Consider the following 19,910-nt stretch of genomic DNA (forward strand, 5'->3'; position numbering starts at 1 on the left):
TAATTGCTCAGCAAAAATGGAGTGTTTTTTATGCAGTGTATTGTGTGATAACCCTCGCTTTAGAGAGAAACGCGAAGAGATCAAGAAATTTTCTCAAGAAATTTTGCTTTCTTGTCGAACTTTTTTGTCTGCTCGAAAGCATCATAAACATAAATATAGTAATGTCGTATTACCGGAAAATTGGAATGACGACATAATCGGGTATCATTCCTCTTGTTATAAGGAATTCAGAGTGAAATCTCAATATTTGTGTTATCAACGGTAAGTCGATTGAATATTTTTTAATTTTATTTTCAAAATAAGGTAAAGCACGCAGCCGTTGCTCAGGAATTTGTATATCTATATATATGAATATAGATATACAAATACATGGAGTAAGCAGTTACTGATCGCTGAGCAGCTACTGGGTGTTTTACCCTATATGATAAATAATTTATTAAGTAGATTAATTTTGATGACAAGAATACGAAAAAAGTCAAAATTAATGGAAAAGTCAAAGAAATTGAAATGCAAAGAGATGTTTTTGGCCGTTTACTTTATGCATCAGTAGAAAATAAAATTGATATAGAAAAAGCATTAAGTTATCCTCTAGCTCCTGTTCCTTTTTCACTCTGTCATACTAATGGATCGATATGCAAGACCCCTAAATCTGTGATTATTAATGAATTACTAGAATATCAAACCGAAATTGAAAATCCTCCAGAAGCAGACATTCACTTAATTGATGGATTTTATTTATTACATACGCTGAAAAACGTTCCAAACAGATATGGTAAAATCTCGAAACATATATTACAAATACTTACATATAATAAAAAAGAAGTACATATTATATTTGACAAGTACAAAAAACCCAGTATCAAAGATTTTGAACATGATCTGAGAGGTGAAGAGGATACACAGTATGACGTCATACGTAGAGACAATAATCGTCCTGCGGATTTCTGCAAATTATTGAGGAGTAGCAACTTTAAAGAAAAATTTGTCGAATTTTTAATTGAAGATTGGACAAGAGATGAATTTTTTACCTTGATTGAAGGGAAGACTGTTAAACTTAATTATGATCAATGTTACACTTATGAGGTGTCTAGTGATAATAAAATAAAAAGAATTATTGATTATAATCTTTCTTGTTATCATGAAGAAGCTGACACCAAAATTGTGTACCATGTTTGTCAATTTAATCGTAACTATCGTGTGCAGATACATTGTACAGATTCTGATATACCAATAATAATGTTGGCTAATTTCAAGTATTTAAAAGATGAAATACAAGTAATAATTAATTTAAGCACAAATAAAAAAAAATGTACCTGAACATAAATGAAATTTATGCCAAGCTTGGAGATCAATTATCGTGTTCATTTGCTATATGCCATATTTTTACAGGAAATGATTACAATCCCGCTTTTTTCCGTAAAGGAAAAAAAAGACCTTTCAGTATTTTTAAGAAAAATAAAAATTTTCAAGAGGCTTTTATTCAACTCCTACGAAGTGATCATACAGTATTAACAACGTCAAATGAAATAGTTCGAATTATTGAAGAGTATGTATGTAGAGTGTACTCATTAAAAACCAAAAATGATATCAACAGAGGACGGTATGAACTATTTGAAAAAGGCTATAGATCAAAAGGTGGAAGTGAAAAAGTATTAAAAAAAAATATTATAGGATATGATCCTTCCAGTTTGCCACCAACAAAACAAGAATTGTTGCAACAAATTAAAAGAACGGTATTCATCAGCAATGTATGGTGTAATGCACACATGCGGTGCCCCACAGATAAAGTACCTGAAAATTATGGATGGACAATAATTGATGGTAAATACGAGTATTATTGGTTTTATGGTCCTCAAAGCCCATCCTTTGAAGAATTATCTTCTCAATTGCAAGGTACCCTATTAATATTATTGAAATTTGGTTTTTAATTTTTCGGCGACATTAATTAATTTTTTCATATTATTACAGATTTAGATACCACGGAAGATCAGAATGAAGAAGATACTGATGAAGATGAGGAGAGTGATGCCAGTAGTGAGGATGAATGTTTTTCTGATGAGTCAGATGAAAATTAATTACTTTTTTACATAAAAATATCTACTTTTTCATGTATGTTACATAATAAAGTTGATTTATTTCAATAAATATATTTTCACTTTACCTCATGTTGCACATAGGAAAAAGGAAAATTACGATTATTGTAGGACTACGGATGCATACCAGTTTTTTTGTAGGACATTGTTTTATTCGGATAAAAAACACACTAATGTATCACGTGATACTTTTGTCCTACAGTTACTAATAAAAAAAATGGTCCTGTGGTATGGACAACTTAGGAGTCTAGGACTAGAAAAACGTTCCACGTAATGTGTAGGACAATGTGGGCGTTAAATTATATAATTATTAACTAACCAACAAAAAAAAAATCAGCTGGTTAGTAATAATTTTTCATGACCTCGTAAATAGTACATGTTGCAAAAATGGGACCTCGTTGATCAAACCTAGCATTTTGTAGGACAAATATTTTTTCGGCTAATTTAGATTATTATTATAAGAATTATAAATAAAAAAACCAGTTAGTAATGAATTTTTGATAACCACTAAATCAACAAATTATGTTCTCATTACCCCTGTTAGCTACCACTTACGAAATTTTTGTACTAGCTAATGTTGGGCGTCTCGTCAAAATGAAGCTACTGACGAAAAATTAGCTTGTTAGTAATCACTTACGAAAAAGGGCGAGGGATCCCGGTCTATAAGAAAAATATATTGTGAAGTATTCGCTGTCGTAGTCGAAAAATCGCGCTTATTTTGAAGACCTTAATTCTTTATACTTCACTATACTATTTTTAGCGGCACCTACTTTTATTTGGAATGGCGAGAAATGTTTAATTGATGTGTTCATAAAACTAATTTATTTTCTAGAACAGCCTTCATCGAATGACTGTGAAACGGTTGTTATTGCTCTCCCTTCAAATCTACTTAAAACTTTTTGTAGCAAAAAAAAAGAAAGAAATATCACGAATAAAAATTGATTTTTCTAAGGAGCACTAGGAGGCAACAAGCTTGAAAAATGATTTGTCGAATATTTGAAATATTGTTTGATGATTCCGTCATTTTTGTTGGGAATGATGCTCCAATTGAAATATTTGAAAAAATGAATTCAAATTTGGTATCCACATATATTTTAGTTTCTATTTAGTTATTTGCCACAATTTTTATGAAACTTTGTACCATTTTCAATGGTCCTCAATCTTTTTTACTACCTTGTGTTGAATTCCTTGATTCCGACTATAAAGTTTTTTAATTACAATTTACGTTAGTCTGTACATGCATATTAATGCTACAGTAGGCACTGCTCGATCCTAGAATGAATAGTAGAGGCACGTATTTGGAGGGATTATATATGCAGTTAATACCAGATTTTATTGAGGTATACTCAATTCCAGTGAAATATACACGTGTAGCTATACTAAACTACTTAACTAAGTGGTCGTTTTATTATTTTGCATTAACAGAATTAGATTTTATAATACTAAAATGCAAGCTAAGTTTTATATGTTTGGGTATTAGCCGTGTTCGTTTAGTTCAGCCATTCCGATGGCATTGCGGAACTATATTACATCGAATTCGAAAGGGTATTGCTTCGATTTCATTTCAAAGTAATCCAGAAAATGTATACTTTCTGGATACATACGTTGAATACTCTCATTGACAAAATTTATGATTTTTCTTCTTTCTCTATACGATGAATGAATATGTCAATTATCAGTGATACTGTCAATAAACAAAATGGTCACACAAGTACCTGGCTTGAATATTGCCACTGTATTATTAGTAGAAAGTACACAATCTAAACAACAGCAGCCTTAACTATCGAATATAAAAGATAAACTGGAACAGTTAAATTTTGAGTAGTAGAGGTTAAACGACGCCGTACGACCTGCGAAGTCCAGTGGTCGACCAAATGAGGTGACGACTCCAAAAATGTTGATGAAAATCCACAACACGGTACTGGATGATCATCCACTGAAAGTGCGTGATCTAGGAGACATAATGGGTAATTCAAAAACTATTTACTGGAAATTTGGACATAAGAAAGCAGTGCACAAGACGGTTGCCGCGTTTGCTCACAATGGAACAAAAACAGAATCGAGAATGAAGATGTTTCCATCGAGTGATTGGCAATGTTTTACAGAAATGAAGATGAATTTTTGCACCATGGATAAAACGTTTGTCAATCACTTTACAACCAAAACAAAAGACAAATTATAACAATGAACCGAAGAAAGCAAAGAAGCTTCAACTTGCCAAAGAATGCAAAGACTATTTTGAAAAAAGAAAAACTATCAGCAGCGAGTATTATGCGAACTTATTGCAGCATTTAAGGAATAAAACAAGCAGAAACGGCGGCATCTGGTTAAGAAGAAAGTGTTGTTTCATCAAGACAATGCACCAGCTCACAAATCCGTTATTGAAATGGCTAAAATTAATGGATTAAAGTTTGAAATTACTACCTCATGTACCCTATTCGCCAGATTTAGCCCCCTGGGATTATTGTCTGTTCCAAAGCTTGAAAAAATGGCTTCTTATATTGAGGAGCTTGACGTTTCTTAATATAAGAAGGGTATCGAAATTCTAGAACATCTAGAAAAGGAGATTACGTTGAAAAATTAATATATTTTGTCCCAATATTTTTATGCTTTCTCTGTTGGTCCAGGAACTTGTCAAATTGCTAAAGACATTCTTATCTATAATTCAATTAAGAAATCTTTGACTTGATTTAAAGGGATCCTTTAGTTTTTCGGATGGTTTTTACGGCTTTTTCGATAATTTTTTAAGGTCGAACCATTGAATGAATCAATCTCATTGTTTTTGAATAACATTTATTAACATTTAAATAAGCTTTACCAAATTTTTGATGTCAAAATATATAATAGAATAAAAGTTACAGTGGCCGAAAGGATGATATCAAGTAGAAAAGGTGCTTGACGTTGACCAAAATTGCGCCTGTTCTGCTTATCCGAAATCAAAAAACCAAAATGCATTTCAATATTTATATTTTTGACTAGCGATTGAACTAGAGTGAATTCTAAGTTAGAAGCATTGACTTTTTTATATACTTTTGTAAATTACATTCTATTTTTTACTCAATTTTTCGCTCATAGAAAAGAAACTATCGAAGCAATCATGATAATCCTAATTTAATCGCTGGTTTATAACTTATTAAAAATGCTGTATAAATTTGAACAAAATCAATCCAGTAGTTCCTGAAATATCGTGGTCATTATTTCGAAAAATGGTATTTCGAGAAAAGTAAATATAATTTGCTGTGGCACGCTTCGTAACTGCCACAGCAAAAATGTACCGACCGACGCATCACGAAGTCTTAGTTAATATTGGAAAGCGTCTGTCAAACGGTCTGGGGTCCCCTTTACTTGGGTCTAATGCACAAAAGGTTCAGGTAGCAGTTAGATTTAGCGGGCGCTTGGTATACCAGCTCCGTAACATATGAATCACTTGGAATGTCGAAAAGTCTTTTGACACACATTTTCTAGACATGTTGTAGATGTGATTTATGAAACGAAAAATCGATTTTTTCTACCCGAGAAACTAGAGGACCCCCTTAACAAATGGCAATCAATATCGACATGCGCAGACACGACAATATTTTTTGGTCCCTCATAAATAATTTCTTGGATTTTTGATCGATTGAGGTGAATAAAAAACCCTTTTGTACATTGTTATCTTGTCAATTGCCAAGGTTTGTGAAATAATATAATAAAAGAGTACAGTTTATTTGTATGTAAGCTTCATGGTAATACCGAAAATTATATGAAAAAACATTTATTGTTATTCACGTTAAACCGTGAATACTTTCGTGTCGCACGTTTCTATTCGACGGTAAAAAATCAATAACTCGTTTTTATAGGAGAAAGTAAAAATAGATCCAATATACAAGGCTAATATTTGAAAATAATTAATCAACCATTTTCGAGCAACACGAACAAACTAATGGGGAAGAGAAATAAAACAGTCGTTGTGAAAATGACCCGTTCTAGGGACTTTTTCCCGTCAACATTTATTACGGTCATTTGAAAGGATAACACTGTTAGTTTCCCGCTAGGTATAACTCGTAGTTTTCCGGCCAAACAGCTTAACAAAAATTTTTATGACTACGTCTCAGACACATAAATATCGGCTGGTTGTTTATTATCACGTAACGAATGAACCAAATACGTTTAGATATGGGGACCTAATATCAGTTGAACCGGATTATTTACCAACGAGAGAAAAGTAAACAACGGGAGAATTTTCGATAATACCTAGCAACAGAATTGAAAGTTTCCGGAGTAGATTATTGATACAAATACCTTTTACAACACATCTCATATTCCCGAATAACAAAAATGTATATATACGAGTGCTATTTAGAAAGTAATGATTGTTTGAGTCTGGCGCGGAAATGTATATTTTGGAACCTGCGTACACGTCTTGCAGTCTTCACAATGGAAACATTTCAACGTAGTTCAACCTTTCTGAAATTCTAATTTAGAAAATGGGCTACAATCGATGTCTTCGATACGATTTTTGTTGACAAACAACCTAAATCTTAAGATTCCCCAAGTTCATAGAAAATTATGTAAATCATTACCCAAGCCGTGTGGCTAACTAAGAAACTCTAACTTCTCTATGCCGTACTTGCAGACGGATTTGTTTTTTGCATCAAAATAGGCTTTAATTTCAGCAATTGCTCCTTCATTTCAGCCGAATTTCTTACCAGAGAATATCCAGTAGGTACTTAGAGACGGATCTGGTCTATACGGTGGAAGAAGAAGCGTTTCGGAGTATAATTCGTTTAATTTTACCATCGTTGCCATCGACTTGTGATTCGGAGCATTGTCTTGGTGAAACAGTGGTTTTTCCATCGACATATGATGCCGTTTTTCCTTGATTTTTGCGTTCAAACGATCCAACAACTCTATGTAGTCTTCGCTATTGATTGTCTCTCCCCTTTGGAGACAGTCGATGAACCATATTCCAAGCGTATCCCTAACTAACTTTTGTGTATTTGACGGTTTACTGGCTGCAGTCAGATGATAATCGTTGGTACTTCATAAACGTCATATTGATTCGCCAATCACAGCACCATTTGTGTCTCAGTCATACGACTTATTGAGTGATGATGTACGTTGATTTTGTTCAAAAAATAAGTTTAAAAATGACCGAATTTCAACAATGAAGAGATTTGATAAACAGACGACTTTATGCAGTTTTGAATGGCATAGTGCAGATTTTATAATCTCAATTTTTTGAATGTGTTTTTGGTGGAATTCATAATTTTTTGGAAAAGTGTATTTTCCATTCCAAAACACCCAATGGAGTCTCAATTAATTTCTTATTCTATATGGTGTTTATTTATTTCAACCCTTATTTAACGTATTTCAGTTTTTTTTCCTGAAACATATCAGTACAGTATTCGCTATCCGCAAGTATTTTATAAACTATCCAATAATGATAGTTCACAATTTAGAGAAATAGATACGTTCAATCGTAGCTTTCGAAACAATTCGTATCAATCTTACCCCTTTCGATCGGTGTTCGTTCGGGGTTTGCAGCCACCCAAACACAATTTTCTCCTTGAAACACTCACTTTGTTTATTCAATACATCGACAATTCCAAGTCAATCAAACAAAATGCCAAATCAAATCCTTGTCGAGATTTCCGACGATAAAATCATAAGATTTTAGAGTTTCTGAACAGTATAAACTTGACGAAAGGATTATTCAGATTTGAGATAGGAATAAAGTATTTATAGAAAAAAGTTATAAACTGAAAATACATTTTTTTATTGAAAGCATACAGCATTTCGATTCTCATTATTCAACTTTGTTCAGCAAACAATATGTGGAAATTATGTAAATCCAAGACTTTGCTCAAAAATACTTTTTCATTATCAACATTTATGCAAAATAATTTTCATGATGGGAAGTCTGTACTAAATATTCAATATTGAAGGAAAAAAATCATTTAATTGTTCAGTAATATCGACATATATACCGTTTAAAACAATGAAACTGGGTAAAGGTATAACAAGTTTATATGAATGAAAAGTACCGATTTATGTGGTATTATTCTTATTTTTGGAAAAGTTTTCAATGAAATGACAAATAATGCGATTGCCATTCTTTATGAATTAGCTTGACAATTCTGGAATGATCCGCTAATAGCTAACTTTCCTGCAATAAAGGTGGACTCTTTCTCTAGTTTTTGTGACGAAAAGCAAGATTAACATGATACGCCTACCAAAATGTTTGAAACCTCATTTTTTGAGGATATGCTGTCCTCTAAATATCCTTCGACAACTATGGTACTCTACCATGACGTTACTGCGTAGACATACTTGCTGCAGTTTCTGCTGAAAGTGTTGCCGAAGTTCGACATAAACAACCAGTATATTTTCGAGGTTATTTAAACCCAAATATGTTGTAATAAAAACAGGAAAATTTTCCAAATACGTTTATTCCAACGGGTTGAACATTACAGCTGCCTTGACTGTAGGTTAAAAGTTTTAAATTCTTTATTTTGATTTCGTCAATAATAGTTTTGGTTTCTGTTACTTATACTTATTCAAATATATCAAATAATAATGCGACCTTATTCATTTGGTGAATAAATTTTATTATCTCCAGATAACTCCGTAAATAATTCGAGGAAATTACAAATAATATTATTATTTACTATTAAATTGGACATTAACCTGGTAGTAGGTCTTATAACAAGTCATTGCCACGTTGAATACCAAGACGATAGGTACGGAAGAGGACAACAACTGTAGATTCTGCAAGTCATAGAGACAGCAGAGCACTTAGTTTGTGAATTTCTTTTCTATTTGAGCAAAAGGCTTGTTAACTCGAAATAGTGGTACTAATGCTTAAGGAATTGGGATAAAAATTTGACTGGGCAGAGCATTTTCCAAGCAGAAATCTATTTATTTCAAAAATGTGTTCAGTTCAATCTAGATAGTCTGATAGTCAAGTAGCCATTAGAACTCTAAGCTCCAATATCATATAATCCAAACTCGGTTGGGATTGCCTAGAAAAATTAAACGAGCTAGTCAAAAAAAATATAAAATAACTTTACGACGGATTCCGGGGCCCACCGGAGCGAAGGGAAATAAAATAGATAATAAGCTCTCCATAGCGAGGGTAGACCAGCCCTTCATGTGATATCAGAACTATGGAAAAAGCTCTGGGTAGATAGGTAGATTGGGACAATCTACATGGGCTGTTAGGTTAGTCAAAGACTCTTCTGGTAAACTATAACCAGAGTAAGTTTAATCAAATTCGAATATTTATTATTCCAAAAGATTGTCACCCTCGTGGTGTAATCATCTACTTATATCCTTGATATATATGTTACTATTATTTTGAATTATTAAATAAAACGGGAATGTATATGAAGGGACTTGCCACATACAAGATGGCGTTTTCTTTCTATTTATTTACTCACCCTGTTTGTATTCCATCTATTCAATATGAATTAAAAACAAAATTCCAACTTTTAATCAAGTTGTATCAAATTAATATCTTTGAATTTTGTTATTAATTATTTTTACTTTTCAGACCTTTTTATATGTGATATTCATCTTTATTTCAGGTCTCTTTTTTTATGAAAATCAGTCCAAAATAACAGGTGAAAATTTGACGTTACGATCTACCTCGGCCTTTATCTGTAATTTTGGACTGATTTTTATAGAAAAAAAAAAGACTTAGGATAAAGACAAACTATCACGGAAAAATTATTAATTATTGTTATAACATAATGTGTAAGATACTAGATGTGTAAGAAACTAGATTGATTTAATTGTGTTTTTTTTTATTTTGCAGGTAAGTTGATGCTATGGTTGATAAACACTGGTTAGGTGAGTCATAGTATGAATAATTATTTCAAGTTCGTGACTCGATGTTTTAGTCAAATGAAGTGTAAGTGGGTTAAAGTAAAATGACTTTCATTATTGGTTAAGCTAAAAACTTTTTTAACGATTAACGACCTACAACCAGCAGGATGCCCACAAGTCTTTATAACATTTTCAGAATCACACTTTAAATCATTATCTTAACAACGAAACTCATTTCCTTCATTTTTAAAGGAATCCCTTTTCTTCTAACTAAACTGAAATTACAAGTCTTATAATAAAACCAAAATAAAATAATCCACAACCCGTTTGGGATAATATAAAAACTTATTTTACCAACAAAAGCCTTTATGTATTCGTCTTGGGTGCTATATTTCAATTTCTTGGTTATAAGTATACGTGAAGATCCCAAATTTATACCCGAGAAGCAGAAATAAACTTTTTTCGCTTGTCGTAAGACTAAATGTGTTACCCATCGATGTTATTCCATTTCTAATGGACATTCAGCATCTGAAAATACAGTTGACATTACATTCCCTTTTAATAATCTAGCGAGAATATTCTTTATAATTTAACCCTCTTGAATGCATGGGAAATAAATATATAGTTATGGGAAACTATATTTATCTACAATTTACATCAAACTAGCTAACCCGGAGAACTATATTCCACCTTAGAAGCCATAAACGAGCAGATTTTATGGAGTTTAATTTTTTATTCTGATAATAAATATAAATAAAACAATTACGTTTTTTTTGGTCAGGTATTTACGCACTCTTCATTAAAGCAGCTTGTGATAGATGACGTTTTATGTTTGATTATAATTTGCAAGAACGAATAACGCAGATGGTCTTCCAACCCGTGAACCTGCCACTTATAACTGACCATGAGAAAAACATGGATTTTCTAGACTTCTACATTCAGACGACCACTAATTCAAAGATAAGTCTTTTGATTCATTAATGGTGAAGGTTTATGCAAGACAGTTCGGAAATTAAAGTTCAAGTTCATTAAAGGAAATTCAAACTCAAATGGCAAATCGATTGGGATCATTGGCATTCTCACCTTAGAATTTTTCTTTGAGCTCCAGAGCGTTGGATACACAACTGACGTTTCGGTGGAGTCTAGACATATCTAGTGTATTTCACATTTACTCCACACTCCCAGGAACAGTATTTGAACCATCCTGAGAGCATGTATTTGGAAAATTTCGACAGACGATAGACATAATAAGTAAAAAAATGTTGTATCGATGACGAAATATAACGATTATCACTAAAATTCAATGTGCATCTGCCTCCTTAACACATTTATTGTGAAAAATATTTTATTCTTGAACATAATCTTATTTTATCTGTACACATTTAGTTCCGATGTTTTCGCATCTTTATCTGCCTTCCACCAAGCCACTTTTCACAGTTGGGAAACAGAAAATAATCGGTCGGTACTAGATCATGTGGATATAGTGGATGAAACAATAAATTGTAATGCAATTCGGCACATTTTTCTGAAACAATAACAGACGATGGAACTTTTCTCATCATCTTTGAAAATCCAAAACAATGTGGATGTGACTTTGTTGAAAAAACAGTTTTTGCTTTCTGTTAAGCACGTTTCTGTGATTAAATATACTGTTTCCACTGTATTTTTGTTTCTGGGATAAAATGGTTCACTCTAGCTCCATTACTATGGTATATCGATTTGGATTACCTCCAAACTTTCATTTGAATATTTACTGCGAGAGAGCTTTTGATGAGAATGGATGAATCGCAACAGATAGATAAAAAAAAAAGGCTGTGGAAATGGACTATGGAAGAAGATCGTGCAGGATATGGGTCGAGTAGACACGACTTCATAGAGATTACAAACTAAACAATTGCTTTGGTTCTAACATGTTATGAGGATGGCCGAATAAAGCATTGTTGTATCAACTGAGAAGAAGACGAGAAAGACCTTCAAGGACCTGGACAAGGAACAAAACATGAAAGACAAGAAAGCTGTAAGACGTTGAATAAAGTCCGTGTTCATATGACCACTTTTAAAAGCATATTATGACTTACTAATCATAATATAATATTTTAGGGGTGTCACATAAGTATTGTTGTAATATGTTGTAACATATTGTTAAGACATTATTGAAAACAAAAGTTGAAAACAATCGTGGAAGCGACGAAAGTGGAGTGCGAGTCCAGTATTGGTTTGATGGTGTTGATAGTGTAGATTTGAAGATGGTTACAAGGGGAGCAGTGGAAAACCAATCTAGTACCAGCACTCGTTCGATAATTTTATTAGACTCATTGTTACTTGTGATGAAAAATGTTTGGATTTGCTTTTTGTATGTTTATTTAATAAATAAAGTGAACATTTCAAATGGAAATTATTTGAGACCCTCTCCAATTAGTCAATTGAGAGTATTAACCAAGCTAATACCAAGTCACACCTTCAATAATTTGTCATTGAAGTGAGATTATATTTTTATATCGACATATGAAGTTGAATAGTAATACAGGTAATATTTCATTGACAGGTGTGGTCGAAAAAGAATCATGTTATTTATATTATTCCTTCGAAACCAAAAACTTCACTGTATATTATATTACGAATCGATATTATATATTTCTTAGAAAGTTGTTATTATTGAATTTTTACTTAGTGCAATCTAGTTTGTTATTTGTAATATAGACCAACTGTTATTTATATACTGAATGACTAGAAAAATCGAATCATCTCATATCTATGAATTTCTTAGTATTATTTTTATCACGAATTACTTGTTTTGGTGACGACGATTTGATTGTATTGTATATATTCCGAAAAACAAATGTATTTCATTTGCTCCTATAATTTTAGTTGTTTGGTATCGTTAATTTGGACTACATATTTACCAATTTGACATTTATGTATGTCACAATCAAATCAGAATCGAAAAAAAAAAAAAATATGTCATCACTTACAATTAGAAAACATTTTTTTAAATCTCATCATGCGTTTGTATTTAGATTAATGAAGATATCACAAATGTATAGAGTATGTCTCTGCGAATCCAAAAAAAGACACGAGGCTTTTAAACCTGTGTGACGGTGATATATTCGGCCAAATAGCAGGTAGATGACGTTTTGGTGTGGTAAATTCTCCCACAAAAAATAGGGATACAATATTTGTCTATGTAAACTATTCAGATTTCAGTTTGATATTCTGCAATAAAAAAAAACATTGAGTAATGAAAATAGCTAAATGTAAACTTATATTTCTAAAAATTTATGAAAATGCAATGAGTTCGAAATAACGAATGAAATGGTAACTGAAGACTTAACATTGAAAACTACACAACAAATTACTTGCACAGCATAGAATCGAGAATCAAGCAACCGATTTCACGAATTGAAATTCATTTATTTCATTATTTTTAACTAGTAAATTCCTTTTTTGACACTTTTCATATCTCAAATTTTCCTTGTAATATGCAAACTATCAATTTATAAGCAAGAAATTTTAATTTTTTGATGTTTTGCGTGGAAGATATTCCAATCTTATATGCATATCGGATTTTTCAATTATCTTCGCACAATTTGCACAATTCCGCCCATTGGCATTAGTGCAAGGTTCCTGCTGATGGACTTATCACAATTCTTCTTAAGGATTCACCAAATAAATTGACGCACTGGAAATGTTTTGGTTGTATTTCCACCTAGTTTCTCAAATTTTACTGGTATATTTGTTCCAGTTGTTCATCAAGATTAAGATTATGATGATGATGATGTTTTCGGCATCACTTTCTCTTTGAAAATTTTCCTGTTTCATTGTATGTGTTGATTGGTGTTTTTACTGGCGGTTTCACCAGGTAAATGTTCGATAAGATTTTCTTTCCGTATTCTTCCACGTCTGGGAATATATTTAGAACAAATGGTGGTGTCGTCTTTGTTAATAATCGCAGTGCCGATATTAGATTGAGTTTCATTATGGTACTTTGATTCCAAAATGTCCTGCTCGCTGTCAGAAACAATCTCTGGGACGTGTTCATTATCTTCTGACTCATCAGAATCAACATCATCATAGTCAGAGCCCTTATCTGTTCCATCTTCTGTCAAATATTCAGAGATTAATTTTTCCAATACACTTTTGGCAGAAAAGGTCACTCCTATTTTTTTTCTCGTTTATATTCTTCATCATCGTAATTTTCTAGTATGATGCATCGGTTTCGTTGTACTATTTTCTTAACGCTATGTAACAAGACTTGTCTGGAGGCCGGTTACCTTATTGGGTGAATGCGTCTCCAGTTTACTAGTAGGTATGTTATTGTGTCAATTGAAAGCATTAGAAAATTATCACCTTGTTTGCAGTTTTTATTGCGCAACATACCTAGGTAATGGTTACTTGTCACACTTATGTTACACAGACAGGACCGTAATCACTGATTTAATCTATGTATTAAACGAAAAAACGAAATTTAGATCAATGTATTTTATGAACGGCGATTGTAACCCTGAATAAATATATTTCATAAACAGAAATAACGTTTTCATTACAAATTAACATGGCTTCACATATATAATAAATAGGGTGCGTTCGCAAAATCTTTAAGTACGCGTCAGAAACAAGTTTCAACAAGTTTTACACAAACTTTCAACTTGCTGTTTCTATCCATTTTTATTTGGTGTAGAGCTCGAACGACCACTCAGTCAAGGTGTTTCGATAAATGAAAAAAAATTTTGAACAAAAAAGTATCAACACAAACACAAATCAAAAACAGATTGGAGGCTGTTCACGGTGACTTGTGTCCCTCATTTTCAGCAATTAAAAAAGTGGTTTCACTGGGGACGAGAACCATTAAAATCTAACCCTGGTGCGGAACGTCCTGTGTCGCTGACTAGTCCAGAAAATGTTGTTTTTAGTGACTGGCGCTTACAAAACAAAAGGATGATATGATCCCAAATTTATGGAGTGACATCGGAAAGGATAGTCCCGAAAAGCACCAAACAAGTGATGACTAAAAAATTTTTAAACTCCGAGGGTATCAAATACAACAGTGAACGAGGCATACCAATTTAACTTACTAAGGCACGTCAAAATCATCCGAGGTGTGCGATTTCTTCATGACAATGCTCCGATCCACACAGCTTCGCTTTTAAAGGCTACTGTATCAGAATGTGGCTTCACAGAGATTGAACACCCACCATATAGCCCTAATCTGGCCCGAGCAGACTATTTTTTGTTCGTAAAGTTGAGGTAAAAGATTATAAACATCGGCTATTATAGTTGCATTGAAGCTTTAGACAGACGTTCTGAAAAGTTTGTGGAGAATATTTTGAAATATAGTCACAGCTTTTTTTTTGTATTTATGACCTTTCTGTTAGGCTACCAACTCATGGACCGCACTACGTAACTTATCAAAATCGTAAGTTTTTGCGGTGGTCTCAGTTTATAGGAACGCATTCAATTTTTTAATATAGCTGACATCGAATGGATGCTTCACTTTCCTTTTTATGGCTGTTTTCTTCAAACTCAATCAACACATCTAATGTCGTACTCGGGATATAACCAAAAATGGAAATTCCTCATTAAATAGGCAAGTTACTTTGTATTTAGTTCGAGATTCGTCGTTCAATAAAACATTTTATGTATTTTTGTTAATTTTGTTTGCATCCCGGAAATAATTTACTTCCATGGGTTTAGTAAAAGTGCCGGCTATCGTCTTCTTATCTTCAGAGAAGTGCTGTGCACGTAACCTTTTTTTTTGCTTTCGTTTTTATTTTTGTTAGCAAAAAACAAATATTATAACACTGAGGACGTATATGGACAAAACTAACTAATACTGCTACGGAATATTATTTTTAATGGATATACTATAAAAAGAACACTCAAACATCACACTGCATGATGGAAAGCTTGGGGCTACAACCTCATATAAACACTATTCCAATGTAATTAGGGAAGTTAATAGTTATTGAAAGAAACATGTTTTAAATTTATACTATAGTTTGAATAGAAGTTTTTTCACAGTCTTTCAACAATCTCATTAACAGAACGTGGTGTTCATGAAAGATAATCACTTTTTCTATTGCCTTATTACCTCTCTGCTCATAGTAACTATTTTTACAACTGTATCGTTTCTGCGGGCAAGCACATTAAGGCCAATCGAATTGATTGTCTGTCTATGGATGTTGATGAAGTTTTTCATAAGATTTATGACGTATTACGAAGAGATGTAAGTAATTCTCGGAATGGTCTTGAGTAGTTGTATTGAGGAGATTTAGTCATTAGAAAGTCCGAAGAAGATTATACAAACGAGTACTATCATTTAATTAATAAAAACGTAATTATATGCTATACAAACTAATTACATACCGGAGAAAATGAGTCAATTTAATTGAAGCATTTCAAGGTGGTTTCAATTTGATTTAGTAATGTTTTTGGCAGAAAATATCAACTATAATCAGACATTGTTGGGTATTATTTGAGTTGATTAGTTTACATTAATTTACACTCGTGAGCACGCGGTCAAAAAATCTTTTTCCGATTTTAGCATCTCGAAACCATTAGCTTTATGTTATGTTAGTGAGGGTTATAATTAACAGTAAAGAAAATACAATACAAGCTTAAATTTTAGTCCAAACTTTCCTCTTAAGTTCACCCCATACATGCTAGATAGGATTTAAATCTAGGCTGCGTGATGGCCAATCTATAGCGGCAATTTCGACATCCTGTAAATACTGCTGCGGGGGCACTGCAGTATGTGGACGGGTGGGCACGATGTGATCTCTTTTATGATGTCTTCTATGTATCGATTCGCCGTTAATTTCCCCGCTCCACCGCCAGTTTCAATAAAAACCCACTCGATTTTTTCTTCAATAGGAACGTCCGCCCAAACCATCCAGGAACCTCCTCCAGAAGCCACGTTTTCTTTTATGTATCACTACGCGAATCTTTCTCTAAGTCTTCTGTAGCCGCATTGTTCGTTAGACAAATTAACGTGCTCCCTGGGAAACCGTAGACGGGATGCTCGGTGAGATGGGGTTTATTTGGGGCCAGTAGCTGATCTTTTTGGATCAAGGTTAGTCTTCTAACCACTCACATCCACTACATGTTTATAGTTTATCATCGACATGAAAAGGCAAATTTCTACAAAGCTCTTCGATCAATTCTATCCTAGAAGACATCTGAATATTTTGAATTAAATATGTTTGATTCAGTTGGCAGGGATGAGGAATTCAGAACTCTCGTTACCCTCCTGCTAAGTTTGTCGCATTTTCCCAAAAAAGAAAGAAACCCAAGGATTTTTCCAGGAAATGTGAGTATTTCCTATAATCTTTCAGAAGGCCAAAGAGCATGAATTAGAAAATCGCTGACGAACTTTGGTCCAATTCCTCCTGGTCTATTTTGAGCAACAAAACTAAATGTTAATGCGCTGTTCAAGATCCCTGAACTATATCACTGAATTGGTTATAGTAGGCTCAAGTTCAAAATCGTTAATGCCTCAAAACAAGGTTTAAAAAAACATGCATTTATTTGGAAGCATGAAAAACAACTGTGCTACTTGGAAATAATGGAATCTTCCAGCATTCAGACTCACCTAAAGACTCTATTGTATGAAGTAATTAATATTTCATTGCTTCTGCCCGAATGTCCGGAACACGCTGTTGGAAATTTTATGGAGCACGTTTCTTTGGTGTTGTTTATTTGTAAACTAATTACAAAATGGGTCATGTAATCCCGTAATCCTGTTCAGAGTCTATAGAGTTAATATAATCTGCGGCGAAGAGCAAACTTGGATTTTCTCCTTGTTTAAGTGCTAATCAAGTAGGGTGAGCAGTTCATCAATTAGTCGGGGATTCTTAGGCGGAGAGTAATAGAAGTTGCCGTCGTAGTTATGTATCGTACTGCCTTCGTTTCTGTTTTATTACCAAACCGCAATATGCACAAGGACGTTCCTTCTTTATTTATTAAGAAGTTGAGGCTCATTTTATTTAAGTAATTAATAATAGGTGGAATGATCGCAAGTTATAATTTATACACGAGATATTGTGGGTAAAAATATGTGAGTATCATGATCAATATTTCTGGATAATGTGACTGCAAATCTATCCTCTCAGATTACGAATATCACGTCCAATCTCTTTTCTATGTTTTATGGAAGTATCAGCTACACTTTTACTTACCATGCACTTTAATCTTTTTATCAAAATCATCGTCTTTTTCGTTAATGCGCGTTCTATCTCTGTCTATAGATAAAGAAAATATGTACTCGACTTATTACGATTGAAAACTACTTTAAACTAGTGGATGCATGTTGTTTCTCGATAGCATCTCTCCTTAATTAGTTCTTTTTCTTTGTTTGTTATAAATTTTCTCAAAAATCTCATCTGCTGGAAGTGGTTTAGTGTGAATGGTGAGTGTAATGAACAACTGGATGTTGTGGTAAATCTACTTCGAATTTTTTCGTACCAATTTTCCTGGTGAAGCTATTGTATCCTACCTTGAGATTTTGTTGATCTTTGATATGCTTCCGATACCTCTAGACTGTATGTCTTGATCTTCTAAAAAGAAGAATAATGACGCAGATTAGTGGCTATTGTCTTCACTTTTATAGAATAATCCTTGGTACAACAAAAATTCCTTTTTAATGATACTTCCGATGTATTTTTCTATTATTTATAATCAATATTTTATTGCTCGTATCCTATTGATGGTTTTTGAATCTATTTGCCAATGATTATGATGTTTGTCCTAAGGAAATAGTATAACAGTTATTTGTATACTAAGAAGAATAATATTTTATTGGAAAAAAACTATTTTTTCAAGTTGTATTACGAACTATTTCAATAAATTTCAAACTTATGAAACTATTCTTTAGTTTGTTATAAAATATTTGTACGTGATTAATTTCATTGAATCTATTCCATTGTTACGTTTTCAAACACGTCTTAATATATTATTTTGAATATATGTATATACCCCATTTTTTTTTATAATATTTAGTTTATACTTCGCATAAATTGTTTACATGCGATGTATATGCCTCGTTAATTTAATTATTTTTTCGATAAATCAACCGTGGTTACAATGTAATCGGTTGAGTAATTTATTGCTCACAAGTAGTTCAAATAACATGGTAACGTTGTTTATTCCTACAAAACGGTTCATCAAATTGATAACTGGATATCAATTTATTGAAATGCAGTTTTTAACCTTCATAGTGTCAAGTGGAATACAAATAGAAACCAGTAATTTTAGTGATATAATAATAAATAATATTGACTAGACATCTTTAATGGTATTACGCCGCAAAACCGCTCTATAGATCCTCTTATTAGGGTGAATCAGTCCCCATGATCCATCTCTACACTTTTTTGGCTTATTTTCCACCACAATTTTCTGTTTCAGAAAAATTCCTAACTCACACTCTGCTTAGGTCGTCTTCCATCTCTTTTAACCATTTTATTCTAGCACAGATATTGGTCCTCCCCTTTACACATGGTCCAACAACGTAACTCGTTGAATTTCAATGTTTTTTTTTCCATTTCCGCTGCTGAGTCGTCAGTTATTTCTCCTCCACTGATTTTAACTAGGCTTTGTGAAATATGAACACTGTATTTTTGCACTCAACAAAACAATAACTATTATGAACCATTCTCCATTAAAATTTCACGTTTTATTTATATTAAGAGGACGATTTAACGATAATTTGACCACGTCCAGCGCTGTAAACGCTGTAAACGATTCAGTTTTCTCCACTATATACTACGTTACCTGACAATTAATTCTATAACTTGTCGTGCATCACTATTCCTATTTTTTTTTTTTTTTTGGATATATATTCTGGTTGTAGTTTTATTCTATTTGGAGGAAAGGTCTATCAAAATAAATTACTGTCAAGTAAATAAATTGAAAAAATCTGTTAAAAGAAAAATTAATTTCAGTTAGTTCTCTAATTCAACACGAACCCCAAAGATACGTCTTTGACTATAGGTTGGTAACACCAGAAAAGAATTA

The 19,910-nt window shown here is 32.7% G+C and overlaps 1 protein-coding gene across 16 annotated transcripts in view; it reads left to right on the plus strand.

The window, feature by feature from the left end:
* The window catches only part of LOC130898343 (protein muscleblind), a 559,833-nt gene that overhangs the window by 236,312 nt on the left and 303,611 nt on the right, over positions 1-19,910 (plus strand). The window contains exon 3 of one of the 16 annotated variants that reach the window (XM_057807602.1): positions 9,892-10,041. The exons of the other annotated variants lie outside the window; for them this stretch is intronic. Within the exon in view, the coding sequence (XP_057663585.1) occupies positions 9,892-9,900 (9 nt within the window). The 3' untranslated portion in view covers positions 9,901-10,041. Of the gene's footprint in view, positions 1-9,891; positions 10,042-19,910 lie in introns of those variants that run through there. 16 annotated transcript variants of the gene reach the window in all.

This window comes from Diorhabda carinulata, chromosome 9 (genome assembly GCF_026250575.1).
Source record: "Diorhabda carinulata isolate Delta chromosome 9, icDioCari1.1, whole genome shotgun sequence".
Classification (NCBI taxonomy): Eukaryota; Metazoa; Arthropoda; class Insecta; order Coleoptera; family Chrysomelidae; genus Diorhabda; species Diorhabda carinulata.